This window comes from Equus przewalskii, chromosome 10 (assembly GCF_037783145.1).
Source record: "Equus przewalskii isolate Varuska chromosome 10, EquPr2, whole genome shotgun sequence".
Taxonomy (NCBI): domain Eukaryota; kingdom Metazoa; phylum Chordata; class Mammalia; order Perissodactyla; family Equidae; genus Equus; species Equus przewalskii.
Genome location: NC_091840.1, coordinates 60,920,887 through 60,945,742, shown reverse-complemented (window position 1 = coordinate 60,945,742; position 24,856 = coordinate 60,920,887). Strand labels below are relative to the sequence as shown.

Genomic DNA, 24,856 nt, shown 5'->3' with positions numbered 1-24,856 from the left:
AATTCTGATGTAGGAAGACACAGAGACTAATGTCTGTATTTTTCTGAAAGCGCTGAAGCTGTTCGTGATGTGGACTGAGCTCAGCCCACTGCCCGAGCCAAGGGGAGGGCCGAGAGCAGCCTCCGCGGCCGCACTCCAGCCTGGCGCGCCTGCACCTCTCCCACACCAAAGGGCACACTGTGCACTGTCTCTCACATTCCTTTTAAGGCTCTGGATAAATGGGAAATTAAGGCTCTGGATAAATGGGAAATTATCCCCTCCACAAAGAGGCCAGGCCCCCCTAACTGCAGCCTTCCTGAGACCTCTGCCCTCGGTCGTCCCTGAAGAGCTACACAGCACGGCCGTCTGAAAGGCCCGTCTTTAAGAGACAGCCAGATTGATTTCTCTCCTAGTTTTAAAGGATGCACCAGGAAGAAGTGACACCAGGGAGTGCCGAAGGGGTGTGAGAAGGCATCAGAGGACTCAAGGGGGTGGCTGGACCAATTTTTATAGGGGGAGATCCAGAGCTTTTAAGATCTCAGAAGGGACCCATGGCCCACAAAGAGTCTGACAGAGTTTAATTCCAAGGGCGCTAGAGATCACTCGGTGAGTGCGGGCTGCTGCATGGGGTCAGGCACACACTGCTGTTTACAGAGCAGTCTGGCCTTCTGGAACAACAGTAAACTGGTAGTGATCCCAGACAAACAGACCTTGTCTCAACCATGCAGTGCCCACAGCCCCTTGGGTGTCTGCTGGCTCCCAAGCCTGCTGGGCAGGAATGGTATGTGTTTTTGCAATAAACAGCCCAGATTTGGAAGGGGAGCCCCATGCTCTGCCTGCAAATCAGATTTCATGGGGGAGGTGGTTGGAAGCAGACACGCAGTGGCCATCTCGGGTCATCTAAGCAGAAGCCCTCACCAGAAATAGAAGTCAGGTGCAAACCGGCTGGCTCCAGTGCCGTGAACAGAGTGGTTCTTGTTGGGCGGACTAGCCGAGATTCTGCGGTGCCATCTTAGTTACACGTCCCTGCCAAGGAGGTGAGGACATGGTGCTGCTGTGGGCCACAAGGCGGGGGTTTGTGCTCCAGGCCCCTCTACTTAAGCAGCGCCGAGTCGGCTAGGAAGGAGAGTGGCAGAACACCTGTGTCTGGATGGCCTTCCCTTCTGTTGGCGCCGGCTCATCTCTGCCCCCTTCCCACTTAGACGTTGCTGACAAGTGGGTTATGCTCATCTGTGACATGCCACAGAGCTCTTGAAGAAACAGCACAAAATAACTGCCAGTTGAGAGCAAAGGCCACGTTAGCTGGGTCCTGTGAGTCCTGTGTGTCCACGTCAGTGAGTGGATCGTGCTCTTCATCTAGTACATGAGCCTCGGTTTAGCGGCCCGTCTCACCCTAATTTCAGAGACGAGCAGAGAGCCTTCGTACAGGCCAGCCCGTCAGGCGACGGAGAGGAGTGGACCTGGCTTTGTCTCCTTGTCAGCCCATCAGCTCCCTCCAAAGTGATCACGCTGGCTTCGCAGCCATGGCCCCTGACAGGCAGGGACAGGAGCCACCTTCCTTGGGGCCTGCTGGAAGTCAGGGGGTGTGCCAGGCAGCATACACTCTGTCATCTGGCCACCGTGAGCTGCGGCCACTCTACAGCGAGCACACCAACGTGTAGTGCTGCTGTCTGGAGAAATGCATCTGGTGGTGGTGGTTGAGACTTTAACTTTGGCACGAAGCCCAAGAGAGTCTGCTCTGCCCTCGGCCCAGGGAAACAGCAGGCGGCTTGCAGAGCAGAGTGGAAAATGCCTCTGAACTTTATCTGAAGGCAGAACCAATTGAGAAGCGTGCCTTTACACCAACCCAGCAGAATTCAAGGACGAAAGATAGGGGAAAACAAACCTTTGAGGACAGAAAAGAGAAACTGGACCAGCAGCAACACCACTACCCCTGGTGGCAGGTAGTCATCCTCAAACACTGGCTTGAAACTCCACAGCGAAACGCTGAGGTCAGGTCCTGGCCCAGCTCCCTCTTCGGGATGCTTGCGCACAGCGCGGGTGGGCGCCTGCCCTCAGGACGGCGCTGCGGCTGCATCTAAGTCACCAGTGCCAGCGGGCTCCCCAGGCCCGCCCTTGCCCAGCTCTCCAGGGAGGGTGCCTAACGCCAGAGGCCCCCAGGAGGGCTCTAGGTACAACGTGGACATGGAAGAACACGGAATCGCTGGCCCTTTTAGTCCTCTTCCTAGCCTCTGAGGCCAAAAAGAGCAGCTGTGTGATGTGAGCACATCTTCAGTGCTTCTCTGAGCTTGCCACCCTCCTCAGGAGCAGCTGGGCCTCAGACTCAGCCTTTGGCAGACAGCCGGATCTAGCTAGATTTTAATGGTTCTGTTTGTGTTAGAGTATTTTCTATTTATATGGTAGAATATAAAGTTCTAAAGTAAGTTTTAGAAAGTGAGTTCTTGAAAACGTTAGGTAAATAAATAGTGGTAGTGGGATGCGGCTCATGTGTGGTATCTAGGTGAGAGACCCTTCATGTCTGCTCCAAGCTCCACGTACCCACCCACACCTGAGGCAGGGTACAGTGGGCTCCCAGCCTCTGTCACATGGCCCCCAAACCACCAACCTCAACAGCATGGGGATGCCATCTTTTGAGGATGAGGTGCGCGTTGCTAAACCTGCACTTCTCAGAGGGCAGTGGGTCACGTCATCTCCAGCTGTGGACCATTTTATTTAATGCAGAGGAAAGGACAGCACCTGGCCATGGCCCCTCTGAAAGCACCAGGCAGCAAGTGTCCAAGGATAGAGTTCTGTTATTCCCATGTAGAGGGCCAGGCTCCGCTAGCACTGCCTCTTACCGAGGCCTGTTAGGCGCTCGGCAGTTTGACTCGGCCTCAGACGCAGGCCAGGCTTTGGCGTGGCTGCTGCTGTCTCGGGTCCAGCTCTCCCCTGGCTCTCAGCTCTGATGTGTACACTCAGGAGATCTTTCTCTTCCACGTCACGGGGAGGTAGACAGTCTGTGTGGAAAAGGAAAAGCCACCCAGCATGCCTGTGTCCACATTTCGACCACAGGCTCCTGGAATGTCCTGGCCATGTTGGGAAGTGGGGAAAGCCACCAGATCTAACCATCCACTCCTGTCCCCATACTCCCAGGTAACTCAAGAGCCTTTGATGCCCCAACTGCAGGCTGGCTTGGGCCATTTTTATTTCATAGGCAGCTGTTTCAAATACAAGCTCCATGGACCAGAGTTAGGACACAGTGTAAGATGCCAAGGTGCTGGGAGCTTTATTCCAATTTGGGGAAGCCTATACACTGGACTCACAATTTCCACTTTCCACTGTCAGCTTCAATCAGAGGAAGAGTTCCATCCTACACTTGAGATCGGAAGTTGACTTACTCAATGAACCGCAGCCATGTATTTTTAATAAGTCAGAAAGGTGGGTGCAGGCATCCTTTCTGGCTATGCCCCAACAGTCACAGCTAACAAATGGACTGCTTCTACCTGGGACCAGACGCTGTTTTCGACTCCCGCCCGACTGGGCTTCTGAGTCTTATTTTCTAGAGGACACAGAGGACCACGCAGGATTCTCCTCTCCCTTTTGGCTGCTGTCTCCTGAGTAAGTTCATCTTCTGCCTGGAGTGGCACCTGGTCCTACAGGGCTGCGAGTGAGAGCCGACAGGGAGACTGGGGAATTCCTTTCAGGCACTAAAGCCGGCATCACTTGGGATGTGTCAAATGACTGATCCCGTATCAGCCCACTGTGTAGTGCTGAATGAGACACTGCAGGACTCTGGACATGGGTAAGTGACGAGCCTTTATGACAGCCTTCTGCCTTGAGTGCTGAAGGTGGGCCCTGCCAAGACAATCAGGTCAGAGGTCTTGGATAAGTCAAATGTGAGAACAACTGATGGGCTGACGTCAGGATGTCTTCTATTTCAAGACTGAAACGTGTTCTAGGAGCTGGCAGAGGCGGGAATTCGAAGGAGGTGTGGTTCTCCTAGTCCTTGAAGAGCACAACTGCCTGTTCCATTCACTGGTTTCATATCCTTAGAGTTAAAACCCAGCTCCGTATTTATTCCTTAAGGGTTACCTCTCTCCCCTGGGAAGAAGCTTGTTGCCTTTTTTGGTTCCCATTCTCTGCCAGCAAGGGCCTAGCCAGGGACCTGCAGGAGAAGTGTGTCTCCGTCCTTCCCACCCCGGAGACCCATACCCAGAAGTCTCAGCACACGGTCCTTGCAGAGCAGGTGCTGCCCCTCCCCGGCTCTGCTGCGGCTCTAGCAGGTCTTGGATTTCCGCTCCTTTCTGGCCCGGGAGGCCATGAGGCTGAAGAAGAGCCCAGGAGCCAGAGTTCGCAGATAAACGGCCAAGGAAGGCAACAGGTCAGCCAGGATCACATCCTTCTTCCTCTTCCCCACGGCAGCCAGAACATCTCGGGCCACCTCCACAGGGCTTCGGCCCTGGGCTGTTTTCTCATCCATAACTAAAAGAAACAAAACAAAAAAACCCCACGTGAACTTGGAAGCAGAAGTCACTCTCCTGAGAGGAGCTGACATGGGCCCACTGGGTCGGCTTGCCAGATTTGCCGCTAGGAAGCTCTTCACCTAATCAGTCGGGAAGCAAGCAGTACGCCCCATCCCTGACTCTTCTGTGCTCCAAGGAAATGAGGAGCCATTCTGCAGTGCAGCGCATGAGTGGACGTAAGGGAGATGTGGGTGAGACGTGGGAACAAGGTCGACGGGGCCCCAGGCAGTGCTTAGAACTGGTGGGCTACGACAAAGGACGAAGGCCAGCCCAGACAGGGTCTCAAAGAGTGAGCCCCTCACACCACAGCTGAGGAGTCTCCTGACCGTGGGAGTTTTCACCTTCTGGACCAACCGCTGACTCAGGATGCTGTACCATCAAATTTGTCTTGGGTAGCTTGGCTTGAGGTCAGAAGACTACAGCCCCATGTGCACCATGAGCTCACTGAAGTGAAGGCAAAGAAGTGGGTGGGGAGCAGCTGTCCTCTGTTACCCGGAGAGGAGACAGGAAGAACTCCATGTCTGAGGGGTCAGAGGCAGCAGCGGGGCGTCTGGGAGGCGATAGGGTGGTTAACAGCAACTGCCGCTCCTTCCTCCCTAGTAACCTGACACATGTGCTGACAAGGTAGGACCAGTTGGCAGCACAGAGAGGCCACAGACCATCTGAAACAAGTCCTAAGTTGTCCAGACTGCCGAGCTTCCTCACCAGTATTTCTCACTGTGTTTTTGTTAACAGAGACGAACAGGAGGTTTCTGATTGTTGCTTGTTTTTAACTGCCACAGAGGGAATTTTTAAAAAGATTCTTCTATAAATAGGTATCAACCTCTCTGGCTCTATGTCTTTGTATGGTTTCTGGTGACTTGCTGAGTAAGGGAGCAGCTGCCACCCAGGGCACGGGCAGACCTGCTCAGGCCTGGCTGGGGTGGGGCATGGCAGGAGGCCCTGGTGAGTGCCACAGCGCAGGCCAGGAGACCACACCCAGGGAGGCGGGACATGGCAGGATGGCACTGAAGTGGTGGGCAGGCCCCGTCCAGGTGCGGAAGAGCAGCGCTGACTGGTCCTTGCGTGGCCTGAGCCTGCGTGCTGGGGCCTGGCTGTGTGGCCCACTAGGGCTGACCAGCTCAGCCCCACACCGTCTTTGGTTGAAGCAAAATGAAGGTTCTGAGACTGGCACACCCAGCCTCACCCCAGAAGACGGGGCTCTTTGTTTTGAGTACCCTGAAATCAGTCATTGCTCAAGCATACTGAGCGACTCATACTTTCCGTGAGGGCTTCACTGTGCCTTCATTTTAATTCCCTGAGAAGAGGTTAGTTGGCAGTCTGGCAGCATGCCAGCTCGGGGACCTCCTTGGCGGCCCTCACGGTCCTGGGCTACAGGAGCCCTGCTCCCATAGCTGCAATGGTGATGCTCAGCTAAGCACGGTTCGCGGCAAATGAAGATTATTCAACAGGATATAAAACCAATACCCATACGTCAAGTTTTTTAGTTTTAAAAATTATATTCCAAATGAAAATGACCAAAGAACCGTCAGGTAAGAGCTGTGTGTCTCACTGTGGTCAAAAGCTTTCCCCAGAAGAGAAGAGAAAGTGGGGCCTCACCTCCATATCTGGAGCCGTCGGCAGTGACGGCGTTGAGGGAGAGGCTGGTGTGGATGTAGCTGGGGCTGATCACGGTCACCTCGATGCCGCACTGCTCCACCTCAGCGCGCAGGCAGTCGAAGAAGGCCTGCGTTGCGTGTTTGGAGGCCGCATCTGCAGCGTTGGTGGCACAGAAACAGGTGAGTGAGCTGGTGTGGGCCAGCGGGGGACAAGCCAACAGTCCTCCTCACTCACTGCCTCTTGTTTAACAAACTGATTTTATAAGCAAAGACTCCAGTGTTGCACCCATCTTCCCTCTGGTTTGGAGGAGCGCGGTGTGCCCCTGTTCTTAGAGACGCCCTCAAGGAGGTAGGAGGGGAGGAGCGTGAGGGCTCCAGCCTTTCAAATGGTTCAGAAAAATATTACAAATTTCATATACATATATGTGTGCATTCACACACAGAGAATATGAGAAAGCAAATGCAGTAAAACGTGAACAGCTGGGGAATTTGCATGAAAGGGACATGGGAGTTCTTTGTACTGTTCCTACAACTTTTCTTTAAGTCTGAAAGTATTCCATATTAAAAGTTAAAAAAAAAAAAATGCCTAGTGGGTAAAAATTGAGATAGTACAGAAGGATATAAAGTGAAACAGTGAAAGGCCCCCTTGCCTTCCAGTTCCGTTCTCCAGTGGTAACCACAGCTAATGGCTTCTCAGGACTTGTTTATACGTCCTGTGTACATACATGTGATTTTACACATAAGGAATATTTTTTTACAGAAATGAGCTGTAAATAGTGTTCTTTATCTGGTAACACAGACTGGGAGCCTCTGTGCCAGCCACGCAGCCCTGCCTGCTCCTCTGTGGTTGCCAGACACAGAGCCAGCCCCATCAAGGGACCTTTGTGGGTGGGCTCCAGACGTCGTCCCTGAGACTGTGCTGCCAGCGAGCATCCCTGTGTGCCCGGGAGTGTGTGAGATCTGCCGGCCTATTTCGGACTTCGTTTGACAGGCTTCCATCAAGTGGCTTTTCATCAGGAAGAGCTGTTGAGCTTGCTCCACCTGTGCAAAACAGAGCCACCTCTGCTCTTTAGCGATGGCCTCACACCTTGGCGAAAGGTGCTCTGAAGGGGCCGTGACCCTAGAGTGGCATTCCGGGAGGCACAGCATCTCCACGCAAAACCAGTTTCCTCCAATTCAGAGTTCTAAATGTTTTAGCCTTAGGAAAAGGGCATCTATCGGCCAAAAAAGCAGGAAGGAAAAAAGCAAGGAAGTGTCCAGCCAGTCGCAGGAGAAATCTAGCAGCGTCTGGGCCCGCTGCAGGGCTTTTCTGGGGCCAGCTCCTTTGGTTTGGATCAACTTGCCAGGGGCTGGATGGTAGTCCGTGAGCAGGTGTGTAGAGAGAACTGTTCCTATCAGCCGTGACTCCAGGGTAAAGCCCAGGTCCAGGACTCAGAAGAGCGAGTCGTCCTGGGGTCCCCAGAACAGAGGGCTGCATCCTGACCACCGGTCTCCCGGAGGCCTCAGGCTGTAGGGCCTCGCCAGGCGGTGCTGACCCACACCCTCCTCACCACTGTGAGCAGGACTCAGCCCCTCCTCTCTGCAAGGCACACGCGAACCACACCCTGGGAGCATCTCGTGTGGAGCTGCTCTCCCATTTTACAGAGAAGACTGTTGCTCATCAGGGGGAATCCGCGCGCCCAGCAGGTACTGCCACATTTTGTCTGGTTGTTACAAAGCGCCAGACCAACCGTGTGTGACCACTGCAGTCACAGCCCAAACAGAGAACAAAATCCAGTGAGATGAGGTCAAGGTAAAGTTTGGAGATAATTTACTCCAAAAATACTATATATCCTTTCCCCCAACTTACCTACTGTTAACATTTTACCTCATTTGCTTTGTCATTTGTGGTTCTATAGGTATTTGTCCCTGAACCATTCGAGCAGCCTGAGATGGCTGTTCTGTGCTGGGGCTGAAACAGAACGCCGGCACACGGGCGGCCCCAGCACGGATGCGGCACACCACCATCTACGGAGGACTCTTCATCTCCACTGTGTCGTTCCATCTTTAAAACAGCTTCGTGAAGCGTGTATAATGGCTCATTTTCCAAGTAAGGAAAGGGAGGGCCAGACCAGTTAAATAGCTTGCCCAAGGACATACAACTAGAGCCAAAAGCTAGAGCTGGGTCCCATCTTGAGAGAAACAGCGTTTGTTACATCTCCAACCCCGAGAGTTGGCTACACCACATCATCCAGCAGGATGGAGTTACTGTGCTTTCAGAGCGTCCTGCTCCCCTTCCTGCTCTGACAAGTCTGCACTACTGGCAGGGGGTAGGAGCAGACGAGGCTGCTCCAGTCAGCATTTCTTTTCAGAGGGTGGAGCAAAGAAAGGAGTCGTGGGACAGTTTGTGAAGTTACCTTTAAAATATCTTAACAAAACAAAACTAGATTCTGTTTGCTTGCTGGTGCAACATGATGGCAGACAGATGAATGAAATGATAGCTCAAAATGTTGGCATGGCCACCCACACACATGGAGGTGAGGGGGTGAACTGGAAGTCAATCTGACAGTCTTAATTTTTTGGTCCTAATAGTTCCACTTTCTGGAATTTATCTTCCCCAAATCCTGCCGTGAGTGCCCAGAGATGTAAACATTTAAGGATGTTCTATGAAGCCCGTCATTCATTGTTAATGATCAAAGCCTGATGGGGAAAAAATCAACTGCCCAGGAAAATGGTTAAATAAATTATGTTACATACATTCAAAGAACACTTAAAAGGCTTAGGTAAACCCATATATGCTGAGGTGGAAAGACAGACTGTCAAGTGGAATAAGCAAGCCAAAAAGCAGTACACACAGTGTGACCTCGCTTTTGTGTGTTTGATCACATGTAGAGAAAGTGCGGAGGCGTCTGCCGCGGAGGGATGAGGGACGCGGTCTGGGGGAGGACACGTGCGAGCACCTCGCTCGTAGCACTCACAGATGCCTGTGTCCCCAGCGGCCCTCCGAGGCTAGGAGGCCCCGTCTCCATTGTGCAGATGAGGACTGGGGTACAGAGGTGGGTCGCCTCTCTGCAGGTGGGACACTTGCAGAAGGTCACATAGAGGAGGGGTAAGAAGTGGAGCCGGGACCGTGAACCCAGGCATTCTGCTCAGGAGAACACATTCTGATGAAGTTCCTTCACATCCTGCATTGAGTGTTTCTCTAGTGTCTGAATTCTGGATCATAAACATGTTATTTTTATAATCAGAAAAAAACAGAAAAAAGAACATCTGGGGGCGAGAAGGAAGTACTCACACGCTGACCGAAAAGGAAGGCTGATCTTGCCCTGGATGCTGCTGATGGCGACGACATGGCCCTGTCGCCTCTGGATCATGGAGGGCAGGAGCGCTAAGGAAAGGAGGCGGAGGCTGTGAAGAGGCCTCCCCGTCTGGGCGCCGCGCTCAACACTGAGTGGGGGGCCCCGCTGAGGAGATGGGGTCAGAGCAAGGGGGGCGAGTGGTGAAGGGGAGGACCCGTTCCGCTGGAACTCTTAGGCCTCCTGCCCCAGTAGACTGCCAGTGGGCTGGGCGGAGGGAGGCAGACAGAAGCCTAATCTCCACCCACAGTCAGCTCAGTTCCCCTTTCCTAGGGAGACCCACACCCCTGGAGTGAGATCTGTGGCTCGACGTAAAATAGCCCCACTTTGTAGAGGTTTGCAAACACCATTAGAAGGAAATGGTGGCAGTGCTATACAAATGACGCTGTCACTGAGGAGAGCACCTTGACTTCAGGTGGTATGCAGATAAAGTGCAGACACAGCCTAGAAATGCGAGCACCCAAGTGTAATGACAACACCTGTCCCAGAGTAAAACAGAGGATGGGGACAGGTGACATTCGCTAGAAAGGAACCAAGTGAAGTAAAATAATACCAGCACATCTGTGCTCTTTTTCCTTTTAATCCAAGATTGTTACCTTTCGTTAGAGCAATGGGGCCAAAGTAGTTTGTCTCCATGACTCTCTTGTCCACGTCCATGGTGGTGTCCACGATGGCACCGCGGTAGCTGACCCCAGCATTGTTGATGAGCACATCCACATGGCCAAAGCACTGCAGGATCTCGGCTGTTGCTGCAACTATGGTCCCAGGGTCTGTGAGGTCGAAGGTCACCGTGTAAGGACTGTGTGTCTGCACCTGGTCAGATACAACAGAAACCAAATGCACCATCAGAGCGACAGGCCATGTGAGCCACATGTCTCTGCTGTTCAGAATCCTGGGAGTGGTCCCCTGGGCATGAAATGACATAGGCTGCAGCACCTCTCTTCCGAAGAAATGTGGCCTGGAGGACCCCCCGACACCACCCCAGGCTCACACCCGACCTGGGCAGCTTTTCTACTGAAATGAAAATGACTGCTAGAGCCAGACCATAGTTCACAGGGCAGGGATGGTGTATGGTATAATCACTGTAGCCCATTACCACAGGAGCTATCAATCACAGCACCCCCTGGGGCCTTGTGCCAGCACTGTGCTGTATGTTGTTATTACATTAAATAGTGCCCCCGTTGAGAAGTGCAGTCCTTCTCAGGTTAAGTCACTTTAATTTATCATGACACATTTCTTATATATCCTCTATGTGCCGGACACTGGGGACACAGCAGAGAGCAAGACAGACATGGTTCCTGTCCTCCTGAGGCATGCAGTCTCGTGGGGCAGAGGGATGAGTTCTACACCTGTAAACAATGCAATGAAGAAGTCTAAGCCTAGAGAAATGAGTACCTGAGCAGTCTAGCTTAGAGGGCTTCCCAGTGAAAGTGAGTTTAACAAGCGATCTAAAAGATGAGGGTTGCGAAATCAGAGATGATGGCAGAGTAGGAAGTGCCAGGAACCCATCTCTCCACCTGGACAGCTGCAGTAGCAGAAACTCTCTGAAGTGACTATTTTGGAACTCTTGAGACTGTGTGAATGCTTGCAGCTTTCAGGGGTGCTTAGCTGGCAAATTATAGATAATTTTGGTCAATTTCAGTGTCAGCTTGGTGGTGGCTATCCGCTCCCATCCACCTGGCCCTGTGGCAGGCAGCTGTGGGAAAGGAGACCCATGTTTCTGGTGCAGCTTGAGGGAGCCAAGGTGGGCAACAAGACCTTGTCTCCCAATATCAGGGTGGCGCTCTGATGACGGTTGCAGTCCTAATCACTGGGCACAGCATGCAGGCAGGCTGTCACTGTTTTAACCACCACTGGCTGAAGTGACTTCCAGTAGGTGTAAATGAATTGCCTCTGTTCCTTTGGTTTTCAATAAATACATCCCTAGAAAATACTCTTGAGGAAGCCCAGATGATGGACTTACTACACAAAGACTTTAAAACAACCATCTTTAAAGATGCTCAAAGTGCTAAAGGAAGACATGGACAAAGGCAGGAAGTTGATGTATAAACAAAACAAGAATATCAATAAAAAACAAATTATAAAAAAATTCGGGAGCTCAAAAGTACAATAGCTAAAATGAAAAAATACACTAGAGGGGTTCAAAAGCAGATTTGAGCAAGCAGAAGAATAAGTGAACTTGAAGAGAAGACAACTGAAATTACCAAGTCGGAGAATAAAAAGAAGACAAGAATTTAGGAAACTGAACAGAGCCTAAAGGACCTGTGGGACAGCATCAAGGGAACCAACAGACACACTGGGAATCTGAGGAGGGGAGAGAGAGGGGTAGAAAGAATATGTGAAGAAATAATTGCTGACAAAATCCTCAATTTAATGACGAACATGAATCTACACACCCAGTAAGCTCAATACCAAGTAGGATAAACTCAGAGCTACACTAACACACCTTATAATCCCACTGGCAACAGATAAAGAGAGAATCCTCAAAACAGCAAGAGAGAAGCTACTCTTCACTTCAAGGGTCCTCAATAAGATTATCAGCTGACTTCTCATCAGAAACCCTGAGGCCAGAAGACAGTGGGTTGAGATATCAAAGTGCTGAAAGAAAAATTATCAACCAAGAATTCTTTGCTTGGCACAACTATCCTTGAAAAATCAGGGAGAAATTAGGATTCCCAGATAAACAAAAATTGAGGGAGTTTGTTACCACTAGACCTGCCCTGCAAGAAATGCTAAAGAGAGTTATTCAGTTTGAAATTGAAGCTAGACAGTATAATTTAAAGCCAGATGAAGAACTAAAGATCTCCAGTAAAGTAAATACAAAAGCAATTATAAAAGCTAGTATTTTTGTAATTTTGGTTTGTAACTCTACTTTTTAATTTTCTACACAATTTAAAAGACAAATGCATTTAAAAACTATTACTGGGCAAGTAGCGTATAAAGATGTAATCTATGACATGAATGGCAGAAAGGGGACAGGAGAGAGGTGTATAGCAGCACAGTTTTTGTCTGCTATTGAAGTTAAGTTGGTATAAATTCAAATTAGATTGTTATAACTTTACGATATTTAAGGTAATCTCCATAGCAACCACAAAGAAAACAGCTGTAGATTACACACATAAGGAAATGAGAAGGCAATCAAAGCATTTCAGTACAAACAAATCAACTAAACACAAAAGAAGACAGTAATGCGGGAAATGAGGGGCAAAAAAACTATAAAACATATAGAAAACAAACAGCAAAATGGCAAAAGTATGTCCCTCCTTAATAATAATTGCTTTAAATGTAAATACTTTAAACTCTCTAATCAAAAGACAGGTTGACAGAATGGAGTTTTTTTTTTTTAAAAAAAGACCCCACTATCTGCTGCCTTTAGGGGCTCACTTTAGATCTAGAGACACAGACACAGGAAAGTGAAGGAGTGAAAGACAGCCCACGTCACAGCAACCAAGACAGTGAGGGTAGCTAGACTGTATCAGACAAATGGTCTTTAAATAAAAAAAGGCTACAAGAGACAAAGAAGGATATTATATAATAATAAAAGGTACATTACAGGCTTGAAGATAGAACAATTGTAAACACTTATGTACATAAAAACAGACCCTCAAAATACACGAAGTAAAAATCACCTGAACTGGGGGCAGAAACAGACAGCTCTACAGTGCTATTTGGATATTTCACTACTCCACTTTCAATAATGGATAGAACCACCAGACAGAAGGGCAAGAAAGAAACACATGATTTCAACAACACTATACACCACTGGACCTAACATGTATATAGGACATTCCACCCAACAACAGCACAATACATATTCTTCTCCAGCACACGGAACATTCTCTGTGTAGGCCACAAAACAAGTCTCAGCAGATTTAAAAAGACAGGTATTGGGGCCGGCCCTGTGGCCAAGAGGTTAAAGTTTGGTGTGTTCTGCTTCGGTGGCCAGCTTCACAGGGTTGGATCCAGGTGGGGACCTGCTCCACTCATCATCCATGCTGTGGCTGCGACCCACATACAAAATAGAGGAAGACTGGCACAGATGTTAGCTCAGGGCCAATCTTCCTCAAGCAAACAAAAGATTCAATCAGTAACCTAAAATCTCCTGACAAAGAAATGCCCTAGACCAGATGGCTTCATTGGTGAATTTTACAAAACTTTAAAAGAGAATTAACACCAATACTTCTTACAGTCGTCCAAAAAATTGAAGAGAGAACACTTCCTGATTAATTCATTCTGCAAGGCCAGCATTACTCTGATATCAAGGCCAGATAGAGACACCACAAGAAAATTACAGACCAATATCCTTTATGAGTATAGATGCTAAAATCTTCAACAAAATACCAGCAGATCAAATTCAACAGCATATTAAAAAGTTTATTCAACGTGACCAAGTGGGATTTATCCCAGGAATGCAAGGGTGGTTCAATGTAAGAAAATCAATCAATATAATATATCATATTGATAGAACAAAGGAAAAGAACCATATGATCATCTAAATTGATGCAGAGAAGAGATTTGACAAAATTCAACACCCTTTCATGATAAAAACTCTCAGAAAAGTAGGAATGGAGGAGAAATTCCTCAACATGGTAAAGGGTGTTTATGAAAAACCTACAGGTCCCATCATGTTCAATGGTGTAAGACTCAAAGTGCTCCCTCTACGATCAGGAACAAGACAAGGATGCTTTTGCTACAGCTACTCAACATCATACTAGAAACTCCAATCAGAGCAATTTGAGGAGAAAAAGAAATAAAAGACACCCAAATTGGAAAGGAAGAAACAAAACTATCTCTATTCACAGATAACATGATTCCATATATAGAAAATCGCAGAAATCCACAGAAAGCTTTTAGAGCTAACAAATCAGTTCAGCAGAATTGCAGGGTACAAGATCAACCCACAAAATTCAACTGCATTTCTATACACCAGCAATGAATAATCTGAAAATACAACTAGGAAAACAAACACATTTACAATAACCACTAAAAGAATTAAACATTTAGGAATAAATCTAACTAAGGAGGTGAAAGATTTGTACACTGAAGACTACAAAACATTGCTAGAAATTAAAGCAAGCCTAAATGGGAAGGACATCCCATGTTCATGGACTGGAAGACTTAACATTGTTAAGATGGCAGCACTAGCCAAAGCGATCTGCAGATTCAGTGCAATCCCTATCAAAACCCCAATGGCATTGTTGGCAGAAACAGAAAAAAATCATCCTAAAATTCATAGGGAATTTCAATGGCTATTCAGGAATAGCCAAAACAATCTTGAAGACTAAGAAGAACAAACTTGGAGGACTCACACTTCCTGACTTTGAAACTTACTACATTAACTAAAACAGTATGGTAGGACATAAGGACATATAGACCAATGGAATAGAATAGAGAACTCAGAAATAAACTCTCAAATACATGATAAATTGACTTATGACAAGGGTGCCAAGACCATTCAAGGGGAAGGAACAATCTTTTCAACAATTAGTGCTGGGAAGACTAGATCTCCACATGCAAAAGAATGAAGTTGGACCATTACCTCACACCATATACAGAAATTAACTCAAGTGCGTCAAAGACCTAAATGTAAAAGTTAAAACTATAAAACTCTTAGAATAAAACATTGGGGAAAATCTTCATAACACTGGATTTGTCAACAACCTCGCAGATATGACACCAAAAGCAAAGGCAATGAAAGAAAAAATAGATAAGCTGGGCTTCATCACAATTGAAACCTTTTGTACATCAAAGGACACCATCAAGAAAGTGAAAAGACAATCTACTGAATGGGAGAAAGTATTGACAGGTAACATCTCTCATAAGGGATTAATATCCAGAATATATTGAGAACTCCTAAACTCAGCAACAACAACAAAAACAACAACCTGACTGAAAAATGGGCAACGGACCTGACAGACATTTCTCCAAAGAAGATATACAAATTGTCAACAAGCACACGAAAAGATGCTCAACATCACTTGTAATTAAGGAAATGCAAATCAAAACCACAACAAGATACCACATCATACTTCTTAGGATGGGTATAATTGAAAAAAAAGAAACAGAAAATAGTAACTGTTGGTGAGGACGTGAAGAAATTGGAACCCTTGTGCACGGCTGGTGGGAATGTAAGATGGCACAGCTGCTGTGGAAAACTGTTTGGCAGTTCCTCAAAAGATTAAACATCAAACTACCATAAGACCCAGCAGTTGCACTCCTCGGATGCATCTAACAGAATGGGAAGCAGGGACTCGAGAGATATTTGCACGCTCACGTTTGCAGCCGTGATTCACAATGGCCAAGAGATGGAAACCCTGGTGTCCGCCAGCAAACGAGCGAATACACAAAATGTGGTATAGCTATACAATGGAATGTTGTTCTGCTATAAAAAGGAACGGGATTTTGATACATGCTACAATATGGACGGACCTCAACGACGTTATGAAGTAGCCAGACACAGAAGAACAAATACTGCGTGTTTTCACTTACACGCGGCATCTAGAATAGGCAAATTCAGAGACAGAAAGTAGAATAAGGTTTCCAAGGGCTGGGGAGGTGGGGGGAAGAATGAATTATTATTTAATGGGTACAGAATTTTTGTTGGGAACGATGAAAAGGTTTTGGGTATAGATAGTGGTGATAATTACACACATTGCGAGTGTATTTAATGCCACTGAGTTGTACACTTATAAATGGTTAAAATGATAAATATTATGTTATATATATATTTTTCCACAATTAAAATTTTGAAAATCATCTCCAACCTGCCCCCTTATCCCCCGCCCACCAAAGAGATGAGTCAGCATTAGCCAGGTGAGGGGGGCGCATTCACAGGAGGAACTTCTTAAGCTCGCAGTGCTAGTAGGCGGTGCAGTCAGGATGTGAACCGTACAACAGCTCCTCCTCAGGCCCTGGAGCCCGGCTGCCGTGGAGACCGGCTGCCCTCCCCATACAGTGCGACCGTGTGGACACCCTGCACGTCCCGCAGCCCAGGAGTGGGCTGCTATCTCCTCAGATGCCTGCAGAGGATGGACTGCACGACTTTCCCACAGAAAACACACCCCTGGGCTCACCTTGGCGGCCTGAGAAGCAGCGAGTTCTCTGGTGAGCTCGTCCAGGGCCTCCCTGTTCCGGCCACAGAGCACCAGCCTCGCACCTGCAGCATAGAAGACTTTGGCGCATTCTAAGGGAAGAAGAAAGAGCCTTGACAGCAGGGGAAATTCAATGCCTTTCTTCCCCAGTGCAGGTCAGTGCAGACTTACCCAGTGTTTCCCAGTATGCACTTGTCTCTTCATGCACGCCACACAGGCGCACTAGACTGCTGTGGACCAGGCACGAAGTGAGTGGTAAATGAGCTCTGCTGCTGCTTTAGAGAGCTCATGCTCAGTGGTGTGACAGACACCCACAGGCAAGAGGAAGCTAGGGACTGGCAGACGGGTTTGTTAGGCACTATGCTCAGCACTTTCCATAATGATCTTTAGCTCTGAACAACCCTGTGAGCATTATCCCCATTTTCACAACCGAGGAAGCTCAGGGAGGTCAAGCAACGTGCTCGTGATCAGGCAGGGCCAGCTACTGTGCTGCTGTGGTCTGCCGAAGCGTATGTTCTAGTACAAGCCAGGCTGCTTCCCAAGTCACTTGAACGCAATAGGGACCTGTCTCCTAGGGGTACTGACATCATTCTGTAGAAGCAGAGTGGGCACAGGGCTCTGCCGAGAAGGGGTGAAGAGGCCTGAGGGGCTGTTTCCCCAGAAAGAACTTGAGGTAAAGGGAGCAGAGTATGCTAAGCAGCTTAGGGACAATGGGCAGGTGCAAGTGGAGAGTAACAGCCTTGCTAGGCTGGGATATGACACAACTATAGTTTCAAGACTTGAAGCGTACTGAGTGCCTCCAACAGCAAAGGTCTGGTGGCTGCATTTCAAAAGGCCCCCTCCTGCTGGGTCGGAAGGAAGGGGACCAGGTTCAGCTGAGCCCACTACCACATCTCAGGTGACCGTTGATGAAGACATCAACTAAGACCATGGCAGGGGAGAGTCCGAAACTCTTTGGACACCTCTGTCCTTTTCGTGGTGAGAAAAGAGACTCAACTCACACCGGGGCAAAGCAAAAAGAGGAGTTAATCAGGAGGATTCTGGGATAGCTCCGGAATTAAGAGAAAGAGCGGAACATCCAAGACTTGGGAGGGACAGTGGTGGCTGCCCAGAGCCCTGGCAACAGGAACCAGCCTCTCTCAATGCCTGCCGGTCCTTTCTCCACTTCATCCCCCAGCCTGGCTTCTCCACGAGATGGAAACGGGGCTGGGGCAACCTTGGGCTCACATAACACCAGTCCTCTGCCAGACAGGAGAGGGGCCGCTGACTTGTCTCCTCCAAGCTCCAGGGTCAAAACCCCAAGGAGGGGCTCTGAGCAGCCGTGGCAGGGGCAGCCTCACTAGGACCACCCCAGCAAGAGTCCCACATAAGCTCCCTGAGGCTACGGCAGAGGGGCAGGGAGGGAGACCACCAGACCCCGGGGCTAAGCAGTACAGAGGGTGAGGTCCTCTTGCTTCTTGCCTGCCCTGCCCCTAAACATGTCCTAACTAAATGTTCAGTGCCCTGAAAGCTTACAGTTTGTGAAGGGCAGGTCAGCCCAGTGGTCAAGGGACTTGAGCTAGACTTCCTGTGTGTAACTCTGACTTCCAACACTTACTGGTTCTGTGATCTGGGGCAAGTTAGAACCTCTGTTTCTCACTTTCCTCTTCTGTAAAATGCAGATAAAAATGGCCCAGGGACCGAATGAGTTAAAGTAGATACAGCACAGTAGATACAAAGCACTACAGAAGAGAGCACTACTTTTGCATTTGTATTTGTATTTCTAAGCTGCCTTTTAAAATGTCCTAAAAACTGACTGTTGGGGAGAATTGAAATGCAAGGGCTGAGAGCACTGCCCATTCTCACCCGAGTCTCGCCTCCCTCGGGGGCCCACAAGCTGGTCTGCGCAGACCCCTGGGACCCTTGCTGACCTCTGCATCCCAGATCAAATCTTAAGAGGCCGAGGCAGTCAAGTGGCATCTTAGTGCCCACTAAGGGACAGGCCTGCCCTGGGAGCCACGCGGCGAGGAGTCGAGGAGGTTGTAGCTTCCAGGCAGGATGTGCTGGTGTGACAGCTCTTCCCCCACAAAAGTGTCAAAATTCCTTAAAGCCGGAAGAGTTCAAGACAGGATGGAAGAAGAAGCCCCAGTGCCCTCCAGGAAAGGAGGGAGCATTCTTTGACCTTTGGCGTCTGGGTCGGCTCAGGGTGCGAGGCCCTCTCCTCTCACTCTGTGCCCCTCCCTGTAGCTTCTCTCACAACTCTCACTGCATCCCCAGGGCAGCACTGCCTTGCATGGCCCCAGATGGAGTTTTCCAGAAGGAGGTGCTAAGGAGACTCCATCAGCACATTTTCAGGCGTGCTGTACCAGCCCCTGTGAGGATCTAGTTGGTTTGCTCATTGTCTCGTTCTGACAAAGGACACAGACCCAGACAGAGCTTCGGTCCCTGCTCCGCTTGTCCCTGGTGTTCTGGCCGGGGTCACAGCCTCCACCCTGCCTGCGCAGCTGTCCTGCTCAGCAGAGCGGCAAAGCCCTCGCGGGCAGGGCAGGGCTGGGGGTGGCACCCAGACACAAGCATTTCTCAAGCCTTCCTGCAGCTAGAACCGCCCATCCACCTACCAGATCCTTCCCAAAGATTCGGAATCTCCGGCCCTGCTGGCCTCCCCACTCCATTTCATCTTGTCCTGACCCACACAACAGACACTTTGTGAGGTACCACCAAAGGGTGCAGACCCGCAGAACCAAAGGTAGGAGGGGCACGCTGGTCTAAACAGCTTCTGGAGAAGGGTCGCCTGCATTCTGCTTAAACTTTGCTTCCTAGCAGAGGCAAAAAGGGAGGAAACTGAAGTTTGTGCAGGGAGTGACAGAAATGCAGACAGACTGCAAGGGTTCCATTTTCCTTTCTTGAAAAAGCTGATACACGGAGGCAGGAGGGTCAAGGGAAAAAGGAAGATGGTCCCAAGGTACCATTTATCTAGGGCTGCCAGACGGCTCTCCAGTGCTGCCAGACTACTGGCTTATAAATCAAGATCGCTGTTCACGACCTCAGGGCTTAGGCTGGCTAAAGTGGGCATCCAGAACATTCCGGTCCTTTAGTCAATGGTTGTACTGTTTTACAAGGATAAGCTCACGTAGCTTAAATATACACAATAGGAGACAAAACAGGAGAAGTGCAGAAAGCTGTCTGAAGACTCGTCATATAACCTCAAGCTGCGGAGGGCCGGCGTGGCGGGCACAGCTGCCAAGGGCAGCGGGGACTCCTCCCCATAGAAGCTGAGGGGCAGCTCACCGTGGGAGTCATCAGCAGAGGGTGTCTGTACCTGAGACACTGGTTAAGAATCTGTTCCTGTTTTATCTGCCTGGATATACGGAGTCCTGTTTCCCTAGGATGTTAAATGGGGCAGAACATAAGTAGAGTGATTTGGAATTCAGGAAATGGCTATATTATATACATATACAGGTTTTATTTTTTTTCAATTACACTTTCTATTCCCTTCACAATCTTGGTGTCCAGAAGAGGAAATGTGGAATAATGAAGAAGACAGTGTCCTCAAATGTCCCCGATTCAGAGCGCCTGCAACTCACCTTTCAATCTCAGCCAACTCTCAAATACTCTTCAAGGACTTTAAAAAAATGCTTCTCTCTGAGATTAAGAGAAGCAGCTGCTGAGTACCCTATATTTAGTAGCTGAGTAAGGCCAAAGGGCCAACTGTGGCAAAGGGCCTGGAGGCAGCTAGCCCCATGCAGGTCTGGGTATCCAATGCCAGACCCAGGGCTCACCCCAGACACCTCACCTAAGCATCAGTGGTGTATAAACAAGTCCACGCCACCCAAGCCTTCCCAGGCTCCCCCGGCCGAGGGCAAGCCACTTACCCTGCAGACAAGGCCTTGTCTGCTCCTCTGCGCCCCCGTCACACCAAGTGCGCCCCTGCACAGCCCTGCCACTCCCAGCCCTGGGCTGCCTTGCAGCGCCCTCCCTGCTGGCCCACGCCTGCCTTTTCCCTGCCATTCCTGCAGGTGAGGCAAGACTGGAGGTTCTGGAATCAGGGATTGGCTTCACACTGTCCAGCCAGAGGTCCTAAGGCAAGTCATGCTTTCTCTGAATCCCGGCTGTGGGGACCCAGGGAGACCACTCATGCACCAGCACAGAGAGGTGTGGCTCCCCACCAGGCCTGCTGGGGACATCCGAGGCTGAAACGCAGCATAGTGCGTAAGCCCCTCCCCCCCACCCCTGCACACGCCTTGCAGGAGGGGACCGCTCTGCACGTCTGTCCCAGCACTTGGCCCTGAGCCTTGCACGTCAGACACTCAATCAGGGCAGGCGTGTACGTGTGTGCAAGGGAAGCGACGGCAGCTCGGCACACTCATCTGTGGGGCGGATGCAGGTGGCTGACCCAGGCCTCTGTCCCAGCACACAAGTCCTGGGACCTAGAAGCTCAAAGTATTCACCAAATTAGAATGGAACTAACCTGGAGAACCTGGGTAAGGGACAGCTGAGGCATTACTTATTCTGTTTCCAACCCCGCCAAGGCTGTGCCCTGGGTGAGGCTGGAGGCACAGGCCAGTGAGGGGACGGTGTGGAGCAGGTGACAGCAAGGCCATAAACGGGAGGCTGGCTGAATCCAGGAAAAGGCATGCTTTGTTCAGCCCTCACAGAAGTAAAAACACTTTTTAAATTGGTTGTCCATATTTGAAAATTGGGAGCCTTCACATAAAAATCCCTATTTCTACAACCAGCTGGAGCTGAGTAAGGTGCCCCCCGGTGGGACGTGCAGTATCCCGTTTTCCACAGTCTTCCTCACTGCCTCTGCCTCCCAACGCTGATGCTGAAAGTCAGGGACCATCTCTCATTGCACTGAAGCTCTTGTTTTTTCCAACTGGACCAAGGACAGTGACACACTCCTGTTCCCAAGTCACCCAGCCTGCTTCACTGATCTGCACCTGCTCTGGTGATCCCCGTGCAGCTGAGCTGCTCCTCACGCCGGAGCCAACCCCCCTGCCCCTTGGACCTACCTCGCCCCAGTCCCGAGGTGGCGCCTGTGATGACCACCACAGCGTTCCGCAGGTAGGCCTTCATGCGCAGCCGCTGCAGCAGCTTGAAGAGGCTGAAGATTCCCACACAGCCACACAACAGGGGCAGGATGGCCGTGGAGGTGATGAAGTCCATGACCCCTACCTTCAGCAGACTCTTCCTAGAAGAACCGAAACCAAATGAATTAGTGACAAAATGAGAGAACCCAGGAGACTTGCCAACCCTCTTGGCCCTAGTGTGACACAGAGCCCAGGGCCCTCTTGTGAGGACTTCAGTTCTGAGCCCAGCAGTCTTCCTTCCACGCCCCAGAACAAGCTACGACAGGCATTCAGCATAGGACCAGGTACCTGGTGAGTGTTACCAGAGGTACTGGCCTATCAGTGCTCACCAGATTCTCTTTGAGAAACTGGTTTTGAAGAACTTAGGGAATACCCATTATCATTTTCACTCTCATTTGTGAAACTAGAAAATTTCTTTTTAAAAGAAAACCTTACCAATCTATATACTCCGCCCTGGGTAGATGGATATTTCTGGGTGGGGTGACCCCTAGATGGATCGGCGATGGCCCACAAGCGTCCTCTTGTCCACAGGTCTCACGGACACCCAAAGGGAAGCTGGCAGACAGGGCTGCCATTAGCCATGCACGGGCGCCGACTCCGGCTGCAAGCGGGTTGCCCTGCTGGGCCACTGGAGCACGTGCTCACCTCACGTGTGCGGTGAGTCGCACCAGCCAGAGGGACCGGGACCCACACGGGTGCTTGTGCAAGAGAGCCCAGTCAGCTCTGAAGAAACATACCGCTTCTTCCCCACGGCCCCCACTTTCCTCATCCCTCCAAGCCTGCCCCTTCCTCATCACTCCCCCATGCCTCTGTGCCCAGAGAAACAGCTAAGAGGGGACACAGGGTTAAAGGAGGGTCAAGGGCACTAATGAGGAGCAACACCATGTCGGTCCCTTTGAACGAAATGCTCTGTAAGGCCACTTGAGAAGTGCGCAAAGTCTATTACACAAATGTCCACCCACAGTCCACCTCCAGGACCGGGACATGAGGAGCACAGTAACCCTCTTTGGGAAAGAAGAGGCTGGCAGCCAAGGGCAGAGCTCCTGCAAAGCAGCCTGAGCTCTCCACTACTCACCAGATTGACAGTGACCACCTACTGAGTGCCACACCTCCTCAACAGCACACCCTGCAGACAGCGTCTCACTCCCTCACCCAGGACAAGGGCGACTCTGTGGGCACCACGAAGCTGCGACCCGCTGAACTCCAACCCAAATCCACCCACATCCTGAGCTGCTTTGATCCTGAAGTTTAGGTTCAGGGCAGGCCAAACGGTTCTACTGCAAAAGGGTTCTGCTCTGATTTGAATTATCAACTCAACTAATTTAGTATTTAGTTTAATTTTTCACCTACCTTTCCAAATATACCTAAATTCTTGTTCATCATAAAAAATTAACAACTTTCTTGGACAAACTTCTGTAAAACTGACTGTTTCCCATCAACCTCCACTTAATCTCCTTCTGAAAAATGCCCGGACACTGTCTGCTAAGTGGGTCCACTCCCTCTCGCCCCGCATTGTGCCAAGCCTACACCTGGAGGACTTGGCAATTCAAGGGGTTTCTAAAATGCCAAGCCCTTTCCCTGGGTACTACTGGCACCATCCCTTCCCCCAACAGGAAGCTCAGGCAGGTGTTCTGGCCTACAGGCCAGGCCAAATCCCAGGGGAGATGCCAGGACCCAAGGATCCTTTCCGTGGCAGGCAACAGCGCCCCTGCGTTCCGTGGGTCTGCGGGTGCTGTGCAGGGCCCTCACAGGGCCCAGGTCCTGAAGAGTGGCAGGGTGTGTGAGTATTTCCCAGCCCGGGGCAGGAATGATTGCGGGTTTGATGGCTTTACCAGAAAATTACAGCAACTGACAGAACACACAGGTAGGCCCCAGGGTCACTAGAGCTCAGAAGTTTCATGTGATAAACTTGGGGGGTGTCAACCAGCAGCACGGCTACTTGGGAAGCTTCTTCCCTACTGCGATCCCAGATCCTTATACTAGGCAGGTTCCAAGGTGGATCTGCCTGCCTGACCCAGAATCACCTGGGGCCCAGCTGCCGTCCAGGGTGACCAGGGGGCGGGGACGCTGCTCATGAAAGGACAGCGGGGCTTGGCCTCTGGGCTGCGGCCCGGAGCTCCACTCGTCAGCTGGTGGAAAGGGCTCTGCCCACTCCTCCGCAGCCCGTGGAGACGGAGCGCGGGGGGCCCACGCCTTCAGACCCACACGCTGGGGCAGGGCCAGGACTCCAAGCACCAGCGTGCAGCTGCTGCCTCCCAAAACCCTGAGGTTTCAGAGACCACCTGGAAAACACAAACAGACTGCAGCAAGACGACCGCAGTGCAGCGCCTATAAGGGTGACCCTTGGCCAGCTGGGTTCACAGCCCGGCCCGCCCTCTGCCAGCAGGGGTAAGGGGCCGCACCACTTTGGGCCCCAGGACCCTCATCTGTAAAATGAGGGCATGCGAGTACCCACCTCCAGTTTGTTATGAGGTCAGACAAGTTAATACATGGAAATGCGTGCACGGCCCTGGTGAGGTAAGTGCTCAGTAAATGTAGCTGCCACCAGCACCATCATGACCCACGGCTAGCTCAGAGCTACTGACCCGGGAATTAGTTTCACGACAAACAGATTTCTAAGGTTGTCTGACGAAGTCCCTGATTTATGAAAACTGGTTTCTTCCAAATAAAGGAAACTCATTAAAGATACAGTTCACTATAGTTTGCTTCTTTTTTTAAGATTTTTTTTCCTTTTTCTCCCCAAAGCCCCCCAGTACATAGTTGTGTATTTTTAGTTGTGGGTCCTTCTAGTTGTGGCATGTGGGATGCCACCTCAGCATGGCCTGATGCGCCATGCCACGTCCACGCCCAGGATCCAAACTGGTGAAACCCTGGGCCGCGGAAGCAGAGCGCGCAAACTTAACCACTCGGCTGTGGGGCCGGCCCCTGTAGTTTACTATTTATATCTTCATAAACCTTTTAATTAAATTAAGAAATGGCGGGGGGGGGGGGGAAGAAAACCAAACCCAACTTTGTCAGAAGAAGTCAGGATCCCATATCCCAAGGTTTGTACTGGAAAATGTGGCTACCATAACAGTCATCAAGGCCAGCACAGCAAGGAGAACAGACACGTGCCCAAATGTCCCTTTGACCCTTTTTTCACACTCAGGAAGGAGCAGGATGAAAATAAACCCACCCAGCAAGGCTCCCCACTGCAGACACAGGCTGCACACCGTCAGACAATTTCAGCTCTCAACAAACTACATGTTCATGCCCCTATTTAAAACCCAAGCCAGCAATCTA

The 24,856-nt window shown here is 50.2% G+C and overlaps 1 protein-coding gene across 46 annotated transcripts in view; it reads right to left on the bottom strand.

Moving 5' to 3' along the window:
- Nucleotides 1-2,670: 2,670 nt before the first annotated feature.
- The window catches only part of DHRS7B (dehydrogenase/reductase 7B), a 64,215-nt gene continuing 42,029 nt past the window's right edge, over nt 2,671-24,856 (bottom strand). For 20 of the 46 annotated variants that reach the window (XM_070563714.1, XM_070563691.1, XM_070563693.1 and 17 more), the window contains 6 exons: nt 21,497-21,675; nt 16,488-16,597; nt 10,011-10,227; nt 9,354-9,446; nt 6,081-6,233; nt 2,671-4,440 (listed from right to left, as the gene is read on the bottom strand). In XM_070563714.1, coding sequence (XP_070419815.1) covers nt 4,235-4,440; nt 6,081-6,233; nt 9,354-9,446; nt 10,011-10,227; nt 16,488-16,597; nt 21,497-21,675 — 958 coding nt within the window. In that variant the 3' untranslated portion in view covers nt 2,671-4,234. Of the gene's footprint in view, nt 4,441-6,080; nt 6,234-8,789; nt 9,275-9,353; nt 9,447-10,010; nt 10,228-16,487; nt 16,598-21,496; nt 21,676-22,009; nt 22,197-23,598; nt 23,857-24,856 lie in introns of those variants that run through there. The other 26 variants (XM_070563732.1, XM_070563702.1, XM_070563728.1 and 23 more) reach the window with 10 other exon arrangements.